The 13,809-nt window shown below is 35.9% G+C and overlaps 1 protein-coding gene across 4 annotated transcripts; it reads left to right on the plus strand.

Moving 5' to 3' along the window:
• Positions 1-2,622: 2,622 nt before the first annotated feature.
• On the plus strand, positions 2,623-9,491 carry LOC149146573 (uncharacterized). Of its 4 annotated transcripts, none has more exons than XM_089447875.1 (6): positions 2,623-2,987; positions 7,753-7,884; positions 8,598-8,684; positions 8,835-9,036; positions 9,136-9,244; positions 9,446-9,491. In XM_089447875.1, the coding sequence occupies exons 1-6, from the start codon at positions 2,793-2,795 to the stop codon at positions 9,450-9,452; spliced, it is 732 nt and encodes a 243-aa protein (XP_089304001.1). In that variant the 5' UTR covers positions 2,623-2,792; the 3' UTR covers positions 9,453-9,491. The 4 variants fall into 4 exon arrangements, with proteins under 4 accessions (XP_089304001.1, XP_089304002.1, XP_089304003.1 ...); XM_089447877.1 differs by lacking the exons at positions 2,623-2,987; positions 8,835-9,036; positions 9,136-9,244; positions 9,446-9,491 and adding exons at positions 3,031-4,233; positions 4,327-4,442; positions 4,720-5,259; positions 6,014-6,092; XM_089447878.1 differs by lacking the exons at positions 2,623-2,987; positions 8,835-9,036; positions 9,136-9,244; positions 9,446-9,491 and adding exons at positions 3,031-4,233; positions 4,327-4,410; positions 4,720-5,259; positions 6,014-6,092.
• Positions 9,492-13,809: the final 4,318 nt, after the last annotated feature.

Here is a 13,809-nt window from a genome sequence, read left to right on the forward strand (position 1 = left end):
CCTCTTCTGTTATTCCAAGTGTATTTTCCATTAATGGTGTGTATATCAATCATTTTTAGAGCTGACTGTGTTTCTCTAAATCTTTCCATGTCTGGTTCCTCCCGTTGCAGTCCCCCCTTCTTTTCCTCTTTTGATGTGATCATATTAAAATCGCCCGCTATCAGCCACAATTTTTCTGTGTGCATGTTTCCCAACTGTTGTAGATGTGTGAGGAAGTTCCCTCTTTCCACTGTTATATGGGGTCCATAAACCACCAAAACTAAGAACCAGTCTCTGTGGCCTATCAGTCTGAATCTCCCTAAAAGGATCCTTTTCATTCCTATCCAGTAGTCTATAGTAACTTCTGCAGGGTTCCACAAGATTGCAATTCCCCCCGCACTACCTTTTGGATCAATTGTCATACATTCATAAGTAGGTTTGAATTTTTAATAATCTCCTCCATTTCCCCCCCTGTTATTTTTGTTTCTTGTAGCAGCATAATTTGGGGTTTTTCTCTTTTAATCCTTTCTGCTAGGTATCTCTACTTACCTTTGCTATTAAGACCCCTAATGTTCCAGGATGTAATTATCATTGGGTAGGTGGGGTTGTTTGGTGGAAGACCGCTGAGAGCGGTACTACTCTTCCCGTATTAACTAGCATTTCTCCCATGACTTGTATTGACTCCTGAAGATTCTTTCTTCCTCTTTTTTTCCCTCCTTTCCCTTTACTTTGTTGTTCTTGGTTATTTTTAGGTTGTATGCCTAGTTGCTCATTCATTCCTGTGTTTCCTTGATCTTGTTTTTCTTTATATTTTTGGAAGGTTTCCTTGTATAATTTTTTATCCTCTTCTGGGATAAACCTTTCGTCCAAGTGTCTCCATTTGTCCAGAAGTTTCCTTAGAATTTCTTCTTCTGTTGTTGGGTCTTCCCCTTTGCTGATATCTATTTCCATTACTTCATTTTCCTGTTTATCCTCCTTTTCTTTTCCTACCTTTTCCCCTGTTTCTCTTTGGGTTTTTTGTTTAGTGTTGTTTGTGTCTTGACTTGGTTTGCTTTCTTGTTCTTTTTCCTCCTGATAATCCATTACTCGGATCTCTGAATCTTCTTCTTCTACCTATAGGATTTCAAACCTATTTGCCTTATTTGTTTTGACTGGTTGTTCTTTTCTTCCGTCCTTAGGGGTTTCCTTTGCAGGTTTTTTCCTATTTTTTATCTCTTGGAACCCATCATTATCTTCTGTACTTTTCCTTTGTTGCTTGGTCTTCTGTTCTTCCTCTTCGGCATTAAGGGGGAATTCCTTGTAGAGGTGCCCATATTCGTGGCATTTTCTGCATCTGAAAGGGATGTGTTCATAGTCCAGTGCCTACTGCCACACCTCCTCGTGGTATTCTAGCTCCACTGCCCCTGGGATAGGGTTCGCTATGTTCATATAGACGTAGATTCTTGCATAAGAGGTATATCTTCCTTTCTTTGTTGATTCAACTATTTTGACAAAGCTACCTATGGTATTTCCTATTCCTTCTAGGATCTTTGGATCCCAAAAATCCATTGGTAATCCAAACAGTCTTACCCACACTAGCGCTACTAGGAATTTTTCTATATCAAGGTTGTAACATTCCTCACAATACCTCATAAATAAACTTGCATTATTATGAAAATATGGACCATTTTCAAACACTCTTTCTTTATCTTGCGGGTTTGAGAAGATTACCGTAAAGAAGCCACGTGCGCCTCGCTTCAACTCTATGTGGCTTCGGGGTTGCCATTTTTGTTGTATCCATCTTGTTAGGTCTTTCTCTGACGACCAAACACTGATGAACTTGCATATTAATGCATGGTCCTTCATGTAACTTCTATAGCGCTCGAGTTTGTTCATAGGAATAACAAATCTCAGTTTTTCTATTGCACACGGTAAGCATTTCCCTTTGCTTCCTACCTACCATCTTGCTCCAAGGACTGGTCCTGGTGTCCTTATCTCCTCCTCTGGTTTGTTGTTGCTTGTTCCCTCTCCTGTCGCTGCATCTCTATAGGAGGGGATCTCTCCCCTCCTGACTTCCTCTGTCATTTCTGTGCTCACTTGGTTTCAGTGCCTCTTGTCTGCTTGTTTTTGAGGTTTTCCACGCCGCCTACCTCATGGCCACGTGAACATTAGGGTTGCAGAGCTCCAAGAAACCCTCATCGTTTAAAACAAATCCTTAGCCAGACATTTGCTATCTCTTAACGAGTTAGACACATTATAATAAATAACGTCTAAATATTTTACGAATGAATAAATATAAAATATAAAATATTTTATGGCTAACAAATAGTCAAGATGAATAAATATAAAATATTTTATAGCTAACAAATAATCAATTTTTAAAAAAATATATTAAAAGGAAAAACATCATATGTGAATCCTTTATTAGTCCCTGCCATCTGGCATTCGGCAGGGACTATAGTAATCGTTAGGGTGGGAGTTAGCATTAATTTGTACTTGCTGGTGAGCGTTATTGCGTGGTTAATCCAAAGTTTTTAGTCCCTGCTGTGGGGTCATGCGCGCACAAAGCCAAAGTTCCATTCCGCTTGAACGATTGCCATCTTATTTGGCCTCTTCCCGAGGCGGAAGAGGCCCGACCTTAGGTTAATTTGCAAGTTATCGCTAATTTCAGTGTGCCTGACCGTTAACTGTTAGCGTTAATGCTAGCATTACTTCCTTACAGGTTTCGTTATTTCCTAAACTATATCCCGATTTCGTAAACTATATCCTAAGGTCGCAGGGTTAACAGGTGTTGTGCTGCATCGCATCGGTGTGCTGGTATTGACGGGTGGGTAATGAGGTTCTCGCCATATGCTTCTGCAAATCTTTTTCAGCCACTCGACTTCGCTCACAAAGGTCTCGAGTTTCACTCACATCGGGAAGGAGGAACGAGGATGGCTTGTGGAGCTAGGGTTCATCAGAGCTTTGAAGCTGAGTTTCAGAGCTTTGAAGCTGAGTTGGGCGCCGACACACTAGTCGATCTTGATAGAGTAACCCACGAAAACCTTGCATGTAACCAGAGCCTGGTCTTGTACATTTAATTGTTTTTCTTACATTTATGCTCTGTTACCATTTTCGGTAATTTTAAGCGGTGCCTCCATTACAATTTTCTGTAATTTTAAGCGCTGCCTACATGTATGTCAGTGATTCTGTATTAATTTTTTTCCTTCATTTATATTCTGTTATGTTTTGCTACGGAAATGATATTTTTTTCTCGAATTTTCTTGTATGGTACTCCATGCTTCGTAACTGCCTCTGAAATGGCCTTGAAAGCCCTTCCACAGATATGACGAAAAAGACATAGAAGAATACAAGATAGAAAGAGAGTTCTCTGAGCAATTTATATGCCTTTCGCTCCTCCTCTGCGAAGCTCCTTTGTTTTTCCAATAGCCTATTCATTTTAACATGCTCTTCCTCAAACTAATGCCCCAATTCTGCCATAGAGGAACTATGGTACTCCATGCTTCGTAACTGCCTCTGAAATGGCCTTGAAAGCCCTTCCACAGATATGACGAAAAAGACATAGAAGAATACAAGATAGAAAGAGAGTTCTCTGGTCCGAGCATCCGACCTTCCGGTAACCTAGCCCTCCTTAAGACAACGATTTGCTAAAGGGATACAAGCCATTATTACAATAAACTAGAGTTCTGATGCGATAAATGAAGGGCTGCTTCTCTATGGTCTTCTTCACATTCGAATTGAAATCGTAGAGCCATTTCTTTCTGATGGCAAAGAAATCTTCATAGCTGAAAACGACGCCTGGGCCACTTCTGCGTTCAGGGTTCAAAACCCTGTCGTTCGATATTGCTAGCGGCCAAGAAGGTGGAACCCTAGCTTCGGACTTGGGGGATCGTCTGTTATGTATATGGTTTCTCTCAGAGGCTCGACAGGGTTATTAGCGCGAACCACAACAGCCAGACTTCAGAGATCTGGAGCGCTTGGGTGCAGCCAGACGACGCATAGCAGTTGCTAAAAAATTAGGCATTCGATATATGGACAGAGCTATACCTGTTTAGGGGGTTTAGGAGCCTAGAGATGGCCAAGATAAGGGTCTTCTGTTATTAGCGCGAACCACAACAGCCAGGCTTCAGAGATCTGGAGCGCTTGGGTGCAGCCAGACGACGCATAGCAAGTGCTCAGAAATTAGGCATTCGATATATGGACAGACTTTCAGTTTCACAGCTGAGTTCGGCGATAACAGTAGCAGCTTTACGGATCTGTTATTGCAGGGCGGAGGTCAGTCTTTGCTTCTCTCCTACGACTGGCTTTGGCCTTCTTGCTTTGCCTTTGTAGGATCTGCTCTCACTACCCTTGTTTCTGACTCTACAGGGTATACTAATATATATCTTATAAAGCTGCTGTAAGAACCGAAAGCAGAATCTGCTGCTACATGGGTGTTCAGCCGTATTCGAGGTTAGTGAGGCGGCTCATCGCGGAGCATACTAGTTAGTTTACTAAACCATTCTTTCCCATTTGAAAATACCATCCTGATTACAGATGTTAGACTGGTTTCAATCTCCCTGATCACAGCTGTTAACCTGATGCGACCTTAGGTGGCCTGCTGTAGAGCTTGCATGTGTTATGCTAGGGAGATAGGTGTTAGGCATGGCCGTCATGTAGGGCCCACAAGGTGGATAAAAGTTTCGACTTTCATTTTTATTTTTATTGACATCGGTTGATTTTCTTATTTTTATTTATATTTGATTGTTGTTTTTGTTGCAGTATGATGTATATGGTAATCTATTCGGATTACTGGCAGCTCATCCTTTAACTCCCTTGGTGTCACTTCACCATTTGGATGTTGTGGAACCTATATTCCCAAACATGACCAGAGTAAAGGCACTGCAGCACTTAAGCAAAGCTGCAAAATTAGTTTCAGTTGGAATAATGCAACAGTCTATTTGTTATGATAAAGAGCGTGAATGGTCTATATCAGTCTCATGGGGTTATGCAGTTCAGATCTTCAGAACCATATTTTCCCCTCGTGAGTTGGAGATGCCCTCCAGGACACTCTTGAATTGGTACAGAAGAGCAGACTTTACAGCATATGCCTTCAATACCAGGCCCGTGACAAGACATCCATGCCAGAAACCCTTCATATTTTATTTGAAGGATGTTCGCCATGATAATGCGAGTGGACAAATCATAAGCAATTATGCTAGACAACAACTAAAGCCTCCTGGATGCAGGTGGAGAATACCTTCCCCAGAGATCATAAATTTGATTCGGGTTGTGAAGAAACCTGATACATTATTATGGCAGGTAATTGACTTTTATCATTATTTTCGCTTTTAACATGTCATAGATCACATGTTTTAGCTTATGTCCTCGAACTGCACACAAAGCTACTACCTAATGCATATGATCTTTAGACATTTTTAGATTGGTACATGCAACAGCCCACAAACTATAATTTTAGGCCAGGATTTCATGAGCTGGGGTAATTTTTATGGATTCCACTCTATGTAGGCCAGTTACGGTTATATTGGGTATACTTCAAACCTCATAGCCTTCTTCTTTGTAGGAGAGTTCTATTGATTGCAAATCTCGTGTAGTGTCTTATTTCCAGGCATTTTGCTTTTGGTCTTTGTTAGTAGCTATGTAGTTACAAGAATGGCTGAGGCTGGAGTTTACCGGAAAATCTTTTGTTGGCAGAGAGTTCTAGGGATTGCAAATCTCTTGCAGTGACTTGTGTCCAAGTCCAAGCCTTTTGCTTTTGTGTCTGTTAGTAGTTGTGCCAGAACAAGATTAGCTCAGGCTGGAGTTTACCAGAAAAAATCATGTGTTGATCTTTTATGTTTAGATTTTTACCCCTTAAAGTTCATTAGTCTCTGAGGTTTTTAAAACCTTTATGGCAGTCTCTATAATTAGGTTGTTAAAACCCTTATGCAAGTCTCTATTGCACTTGTGTTTGTTCCCAAGTGGGAGTATCTTTGATCAACATAAATTGTTAACTATTTTGAATAATTTTCTCCCTTTTGATTTCTTCTAATGTCTGTGAATGCAATTCTTGCAGTCACCACGGCGAAACTGCTGCAGAGTGGTAGCATCCAAAAAGTCCAGCCTTGATATTGAAGTGGGTGCCTGCCGGGAAGGTGAGATCATTGGTGTATCATAGCACATCTGCTGTACAAGAATGTCTTTATCAGAAGGCCTATGCATGCATTTTGGGAGTAATTGCCTTTTGATCTTTCTCTTTCAGCTCAAGATCTTCTTTCTGTAATTTGTCCCAAGCACATTTCAATGACTAACTATTATTGCTATTAGACTGTGTGGTCCATAATTCCATGCGGTTGTTTTGCATATTTCATATAAAGCTCTGTCTTCGTTTGCATAGCGAGGTCTCTCTATTACTCTGAATGCCACGTCCCGAGCAGAGTTACAATCTCAGTAACTCACTGTCTTAGAAACTTCATCTGTTATCTGGTGTTGGATTTGTCATATCAAATTGCATTTGTTTTTAAAGTCCAAATCAGACACTCCTATTTATGATAGGAAAATGTATCCATAACTAGATGTATTATCTATCCAGAATTTCATCTACAATGGCTTTACTATAAGTACTGTTGTCACTAACTATTTCCAAATCCATCAGAGGATTTAGGGGCATCTTTGAGAGGTTCTGAGATGTCTATTGCCATTAAAAAAAGCTAAATGCCAAGTGCCGTTTGCAATTTGGTTTGTCAATCATGAAATGAAGCTTTCGGAGTTTCCTCTCGGAATAGGCTGCTTCAGAGAAATCCACTGAACAAAAACGAAGAACGAAGGGAGAGAAATCCAAGAAACGGAAAGGAAGAGAAAGAGGAAATCCACAGAACAGAAAATCAATGGCAATGCCAATGGAGGAGCAGAAACGCAAGAGATGGTTGTCCCAATGTCATGAAGATCCTGACATTGACGGTTTTTTAAAAGCCCCAAACCTTGTAAAAGAACTCGTTTTGCTTCACTTAGAACAGACTTAAACTATTATTCGGTGGAATCAAAAGACAGTATTGTGTTTGAGATGAATAAACTAGATGAGGGAGAAAGGTTATTTGAAGCCTTGTCTCTCTTAATTATCTGTAGAGGATCTTAGGGTAACTGTAGCATTTTTGTCTGAAATTGTATAACCCTATAAGGATAGCAATCCTATCAAGGTTGGGAGACAGACTAGTCAATTATCATGGAAAACCTGCTTTCTTGCTGTACTTTACAGCAACCTGTTTGATCTTTTCACATTATGATTAATTGTGCCCAAACATTCAAGGTACGCAATATTTTCCCATTTCTGTTTGTGCTGAATTGATCCAGTTTGTGAATTGTGTTTTCTTTTCTATGACATTAAAATGACCTATCGTATTTACATGACCAGTTCTGTTAGGGCAATATTTTGGCCAATCTATACCAGTGATAAAAAAGCGACACCATTTGTTTTCCTCTGTTCCGGATATTTACATACTCAGATATACTTAGTCTTATTAAAAATTCCTCTAAAATTTTATTAAGAATTCCTCTGACCCACTTTTCAGTACTTTGACATTGACATACTTTGGTCTTGATTTTAAATGTGACCAATATCAAACACAATGCATGCGACTTCCTGCCTGGTCCTCTGAAAAATAAAAACCTTGTTAGAAGACACCTTGCCATTGCTTGAAGTTCTTCATTATGCAGGAAACTGAATGTAGTAATTAATTTTTATATATGTAGAAACTGAAATATCAAAGGTGAAACTTGCTGAGGGAAATTGACTTATGATTGTTGGACTCTACACAGGCAAGGTGTCCAGTGGCCTTGTTCGAGGCAGCTCGAGGCAGTGCTTCTTGGCAGAACAGTCGAACTGTGGGGGAACTTCACATGAAACCACTCGGTGGCGCTGTACTTCATTTTCAACTCAATGATTTGCTTGTGAGTTTGCTCGCATTCCTTGACTGTGCTCTCTAGGTGCTTCTTTTCATTAGCCATTTTTATGAGTTATTTCTGCCATTTTGCACTTCTGAGAAGTATATCTACAGAGCCAGTAGACACTGACTATGTGGAAATTTGCATCATACTGGGATTTTGATATTTTCTAATTCTAGCAGCATAGGAAGCCTTTTACAAAATTAGAGTTTGCCCCCAGTGACCAGGTTCGCTCAAAGTGCTACATTGTTCCTGTTGATGGTTTCTAATATCTTGGTTTCGTAAATCTTCTTTTTATTATCTAATTCTTAAGTTTTGTTATCTTGATTCGCAATTGCAACTTTGTGTTTGTGGTCCATTAATTTTCATGTCGCCAGTACTATTAGCCTTATTTTTACTCTCTAATATTATGTTCTACAAAACTTTCTGCTGGTTCAGTTTCTGGCATGTCCTCTATCTTTGCCTTCCATGGAGCTAAATATGTTATAGACCTAAATGTTATAGGCTATGCCTTTTTTAATCTCTTACATCCTAAAGATAAAACAGGTGTCTGGCCACTTTTGGAATCACTCAGAGTCTTGCTGTGCTGTAGAATCTCTTTTATTTGAAAGTACGTTGTCCATATAAAACAAAATCTTGAGGCTTATGGTTCGTCAACATTTAATTGCAAATACTTATTTCCTAAATGATTCTGACTTAAAATTTGAGAATGACTGTAGGATGGTCAAGTCCTTTTTGAGCATACAGTGCGCAAGCCAGATGCAATTAGTGTTCCTGTAGAGAGATTCTTTGTAATTCGCCAAGAGGTAGATACTACCTTTTTCAAGGTTTTCTTCTAATGTTTCTAACATACACATAATGCTCCATGTAAAATCTGTGATATCAACATTTGGATGCTTAGTCTGGACTCTGGAATGCTTTCATTTATGATAACGGTTGCACTCATTGATTTGCAGAATGAAAGTTTTCGTGGCTTTGGTTTTAGAGATAAAGATGCAGCAGATGAGATGAAAGAGCGTATACAGAAATCTGTGAAACCATTTACTATTCAGTGTGCTTCTTCGGTAACAATTACAACCAAGGATCAAGTGAGAGACAAATCTTTTGTCTTCTTTCGACTTTCATGGAACATGATTTCTAATTCTCCTGTTTTTCAATGTAAGCTATGGTGCATATGTTAAGTGTTGTAAATGTAATTTAAGGACATAGATTTGGCTGATTCTTTTAATTGTTCATTTCATGCCTATGTTAAACTAGCTCCAGAAGAGTCCTCTTCTCAACAACCTCCAGTTGGAACCACCGTGTTTAGTTCATCAAAAGTGGCAGAGATTCAAAAAGGGCTTAAAAGTTCTCTCCCATATATTTGGTAAATAACTTGACTATCCATCATTCCAAGGTAGATAGGCACAGGCAAGCCATAAATTTGCAAATAGGCATTTGCCCCTTTTATTTGCATGTGAAAAAAGATTAGTGCGTAATAGACAGGCTCAACTTGCTTCTTAAAAACTCAGTTCATTGTTTTATGCCATTGACTATATATTGATATGTGTTTTCCTTTACTTTGTAGTGCGTAATAGACAGGCTCAACTTCACGCAGGGACTCGCTGCGTCGCAACTCCCCTTGTTTTATTTGGGATAGCGTTAATCATTCATATGATAATGCTTGCTTTTGTAATTTTAATAGTAATTTCAGAAACTGAGATGACCTATTGAAACATTATCTCATAAGTTTTAATTAAATTTCCATCCATAAATAGTTTCAAGATCCTCACTTCGAGGTAGTTACATTGTCTCTTACATATATATGAGAGAGTATGATGAAGGGTTTAAACTATCTTTTGCATCGTGAAAAAAAGGTGCTATAGTATGTGATAACAATTATGGAAAAGAAAAAAAAACATGGTAATTTTAATTGTGGAGAATTTATTAAACTTGTAATTTTATGGTATGATAAGTAATTATATATATAATAATTGAAAAAAAAAGTATATAATATTATTATTTCATATTATTAAAATAATATTTATTTTTATATTTTATATAGATTTGGTTGAAAAATAAAATTAGTTTTAGTATAGTGATATTTTTTTTAAATATTTTTTTTTTTTAATTTTATTAAACTTGTAATTTTATGGTATGATAAGTAGTTATTATATATGGTATGATAAGTAGTTATATATATAATAATTGAAAAAGAAAATATGATATTATTATTTCATATTATTAAAATAATATTTATTTTTTATATTTTATTTAGATTAAGTTGAAAAATAGAATTTGTTTTAGTGTACCGATATTTTTTTAAGTAAAAAAAAATTAATTTTATTTAATTTAAAATAAGGAAGAAAAATGTATTATGTAAAAGTTGAATGCATTTGGTTATATATGTCTTTAGTTTGATTAGCAATAAAAAAAATCATAAAAATTAATAAAAGCAATAAAAGAAAAGTTATAAAAATTATGCCCAAATTAACTGTGATAAAAATCACCTATTTTTCTTTTGCTTTTATTTTTTGAATCATTTTGCTAAACCCCATGGTTGGGTTCAACTATTTCCATGGCTAATTCATTTCGAACAGTCTATAAGGGGACTTCTTTTTGTTTGAGTCTAAACTTTCAAAGGCATGGGTTCACTTTATAGCCACCCTTCCCTTTTCACTTTGTGGTTCCTCCTTCTACGTTGATGCTTGGATCTTTAGCTTTATACTTCTATCTGCTTAGTTATCATGTAGTGATATCTTGTTGGCATAAAAAATAATCCTGGGTAATAAATAATAAAATATATTACATGTAACATGGTTAGAGTTTATGGAAGGTAATGATTCCTAATAAATAATAAATAATAAAATATATTACATGCAATATGAGTTTATGGAAGGTGGTACTAAACTCTTCTCTCAGCCATGCAAGTTGTTTCTCTTCCATCTCAATGATGATTTTACAGGCTTTCCCTTTAGGAATTTCATAGTACACCATCATTTTACTTTAAAAATCACTAAAATATTCTTCCCCACAGAAAAATTACAAAACTACTTTGTATAAGCGTCAATTTGTCTTGGCATTAATAGAGGTAATTTAGTCCATATGCAATTAATAGGTTCATAAAAAAATTAATAGGTTCATAAAAAAATTTTAAGTTTATTTATAGGTAAATAAAGGAAAATTTTGTGATCGGGATTTAAACATGAATGCAACAAATTACACATATAAACATAAATACAAATAAATTACATATATAACCATAAATACAAAGATGCAGTAAAAATAAGACTTCATTTCATTAATATCAAATACTGAAATATGCTTACAAACAGAATAGAAATAAGATTAGTTTGGGCGCTTTGAGAAAATAAATGGCAGCGACATGTCTCTAAATTGTGTTGAGGCTCAAAGCCCTGTATATTATTGAAAAACAATTAAAAACCCTACACATCCAAAAAACCTAACCCAACCTAACCCTAGGAGATGAAGCACCAAAACTGTGGACCCCTTTGGGTAAATTGATACATCAACTTCTGAGAGTTGTAATTTGGCATACCATCTTTGTTTGGTTATCTTAATACCTCTACCATAATACCTCGTTTCAAAGATCTCGAAGAGAAAGTCCAAAACAAATTGGCAAGACAATTTGGGATGTTTTTGGTTTTTCAGTTTTCCCTAAAAACGTTGTTTATCGTCTCAAAACGGCTCTTGAAATTGACCCGAAAAACTACCAAAAATAGTAAACTGTGCTACAATTAAGAAAACCAGAAAACTGAAAAAGACAATGTTTAGGTTCTTGCTAAAAGAAACAATGTTAGTCAAATTGCAACCAATATCGATTTAGATTATTTTCATACCAAAATAAAACTTTTGCAAATGGACAATTTAGATTTTCCTTAAACAAGTTGTTAGTTCTTTGATTTTCGTCTTCCTTGAGCGGTTAGTTCTTCGTTTGCACTAAAAATTGGAAATTAAGAGCTGGAAGTTCATCTCTGCCTCATAAATCATTTGGATGTTCAGAACTCGAGGTTCAGCTAGCCTCTAAAAATCATTTTCCTTGGTCAATGGAAGTTCATCTCTGCCTCATAAATCATTTGGATGTTCAGAACTGGAGGTTCATCTAGCCTCATAAATCATTTTCCTTGGTCAGGCTGTTAGGATGAATAAAAAACAATACTTAGAAAACATCTAGATATTTACATGTTAAATTCAAAAGGTATTCGAGACCAGTCCGAAAAGACTAGCCAAAAATATTTCAGTCGTTTACTACATGGGCGTATGTACTTAACACAGCTGCTAAAGACATTTGAACGAGATAATGTTTCCGTATTTTCTATTTCGCTAAGGCACCAGAAAGAATATGCAAAAACAAACCCCAACAAAAAGTAATACGGCCGAACAACTACTCCATTAGACACTCTACAATACACGAACAACTACTCCATTAGACACTCTACAATACAAGAAGTTTATGCCTTCAACCAAATGCAAACAACCCTACGAAACCACATATCAGAAGTACAAAAAAATTTATGGGATTGAAACGACCCGAAAGAAGAACTTAGCTTTCATAGCCTTTTCTTTAAGCATGTCCCATGCACATAGTGCAGATTGAATTTAACCATCCAACAAATTCAGCAACGCTAATCTAAAAAATCCGGGAAGGCTGCTGGCTTCATGAAGAGGGATGACTATAATTATATAAAACACAAACTTGGATATAAACAGGGAAACATAATTTTATACATCAGTGTGTTACATTTGTTTCCTTAGAAGTTTATCCTACAGAGTGTGCTACGTTTGTTTCCTCGGTTTGAGAAAAATATATGGTATTATTTTTTTCATTAAAAAAAAACCAATCCAAATTGAATTAGTATAAGCCCAACATAATAGTTATTTGTGGAAATGATTGGAAAACACCTAACATAATTTTTCATAAAATCTAAGAGGCAAATGTCGATAATCATCCATAGTGAAAGAAGGCTTTGAACCTTTCCTAAAATATCATGACTTGAAAGAATTTATGATCATTGTGTGATATTAAATGAATAAAGATAAAAAGTATTTTCTTTTGTAACATGTTATATATACTCCATAAAAAAATATGTTGATTTAAAAATGTTTTCAAAAAGATTTTAATGTAAACAAATAGTTTTTTATGCAAAGAGGTAGTTTTTATTTTTTTTTTGGAATTTGATAAACTAAATTTGATTTCAATTCACCTTAAATGTTATTATGGATCCATCTTAACTCTGGATGTACCAGGCATGGAGAGGGAACAAATCTATTTTTCACTCTAAAAAAGGTTTGTACCTCATGGAGAGGGAACAAATCTATTTTTCACTCTAAAAAAGGTTTGTACCTCAAGAGATTTGATCCCTCGAAGTGTTTGGTACACTGGACTTAAGATGGATATAGGTTGGTTTTACTTTAAAACTTATTGCCCCAAGACAATTATCATTTACTTATTTTATTTTTATCTCAATGTAATTTGATAAGTCAAAATATTTAACATGGTAGGATATGACAAGACCTTACATCTCTTTGTTATTGAATTGGAGAGAGCCTATTAGAACAATAAATTTTAAAGTAAAAATAACCTAAATTCATCTTAATTAGAAAAATCCAATCTCTTAAAATACAAAGATCATTGAGAATAAAAAAAAAATTGATTTTGTTAACACTTGATAAATAAAAAATTAAACAAATTATAATAAATAATATTTAAAATTTTTGCTCTAAATAAATTATTATTACAAGGAAAAATATCATATGTGAATCCTTTATTTGCAATAGTGTTAATCATTCATATGACAACGCTTGCTTCTGTAAATTTAATAGTAATTTCAAAAACTGAGATGACCTCTTGGAACATTATCTCATAAGTTCTAATTAAATTTTCATCGCTAAATAATTTCAAGATCCTCACTTCCAGATAGTTACGTCTAT

This window comes from Pinus tabuliformis, chromosome X, assembly GCF_031772625.1.
Source record: "Pinus tabuliformis cultivar Carrire ecotype Pingquan chromosome X, CPIR1, whole genome shotgun sequence".
Classification (NCBI taxonomy): domain Eukaryota; kingdom Viridiplantae; phylum Streptophyta; class Pinopsida; order Pinales; family Pinaceae; genus Pinus; species Pinus tabuliformis.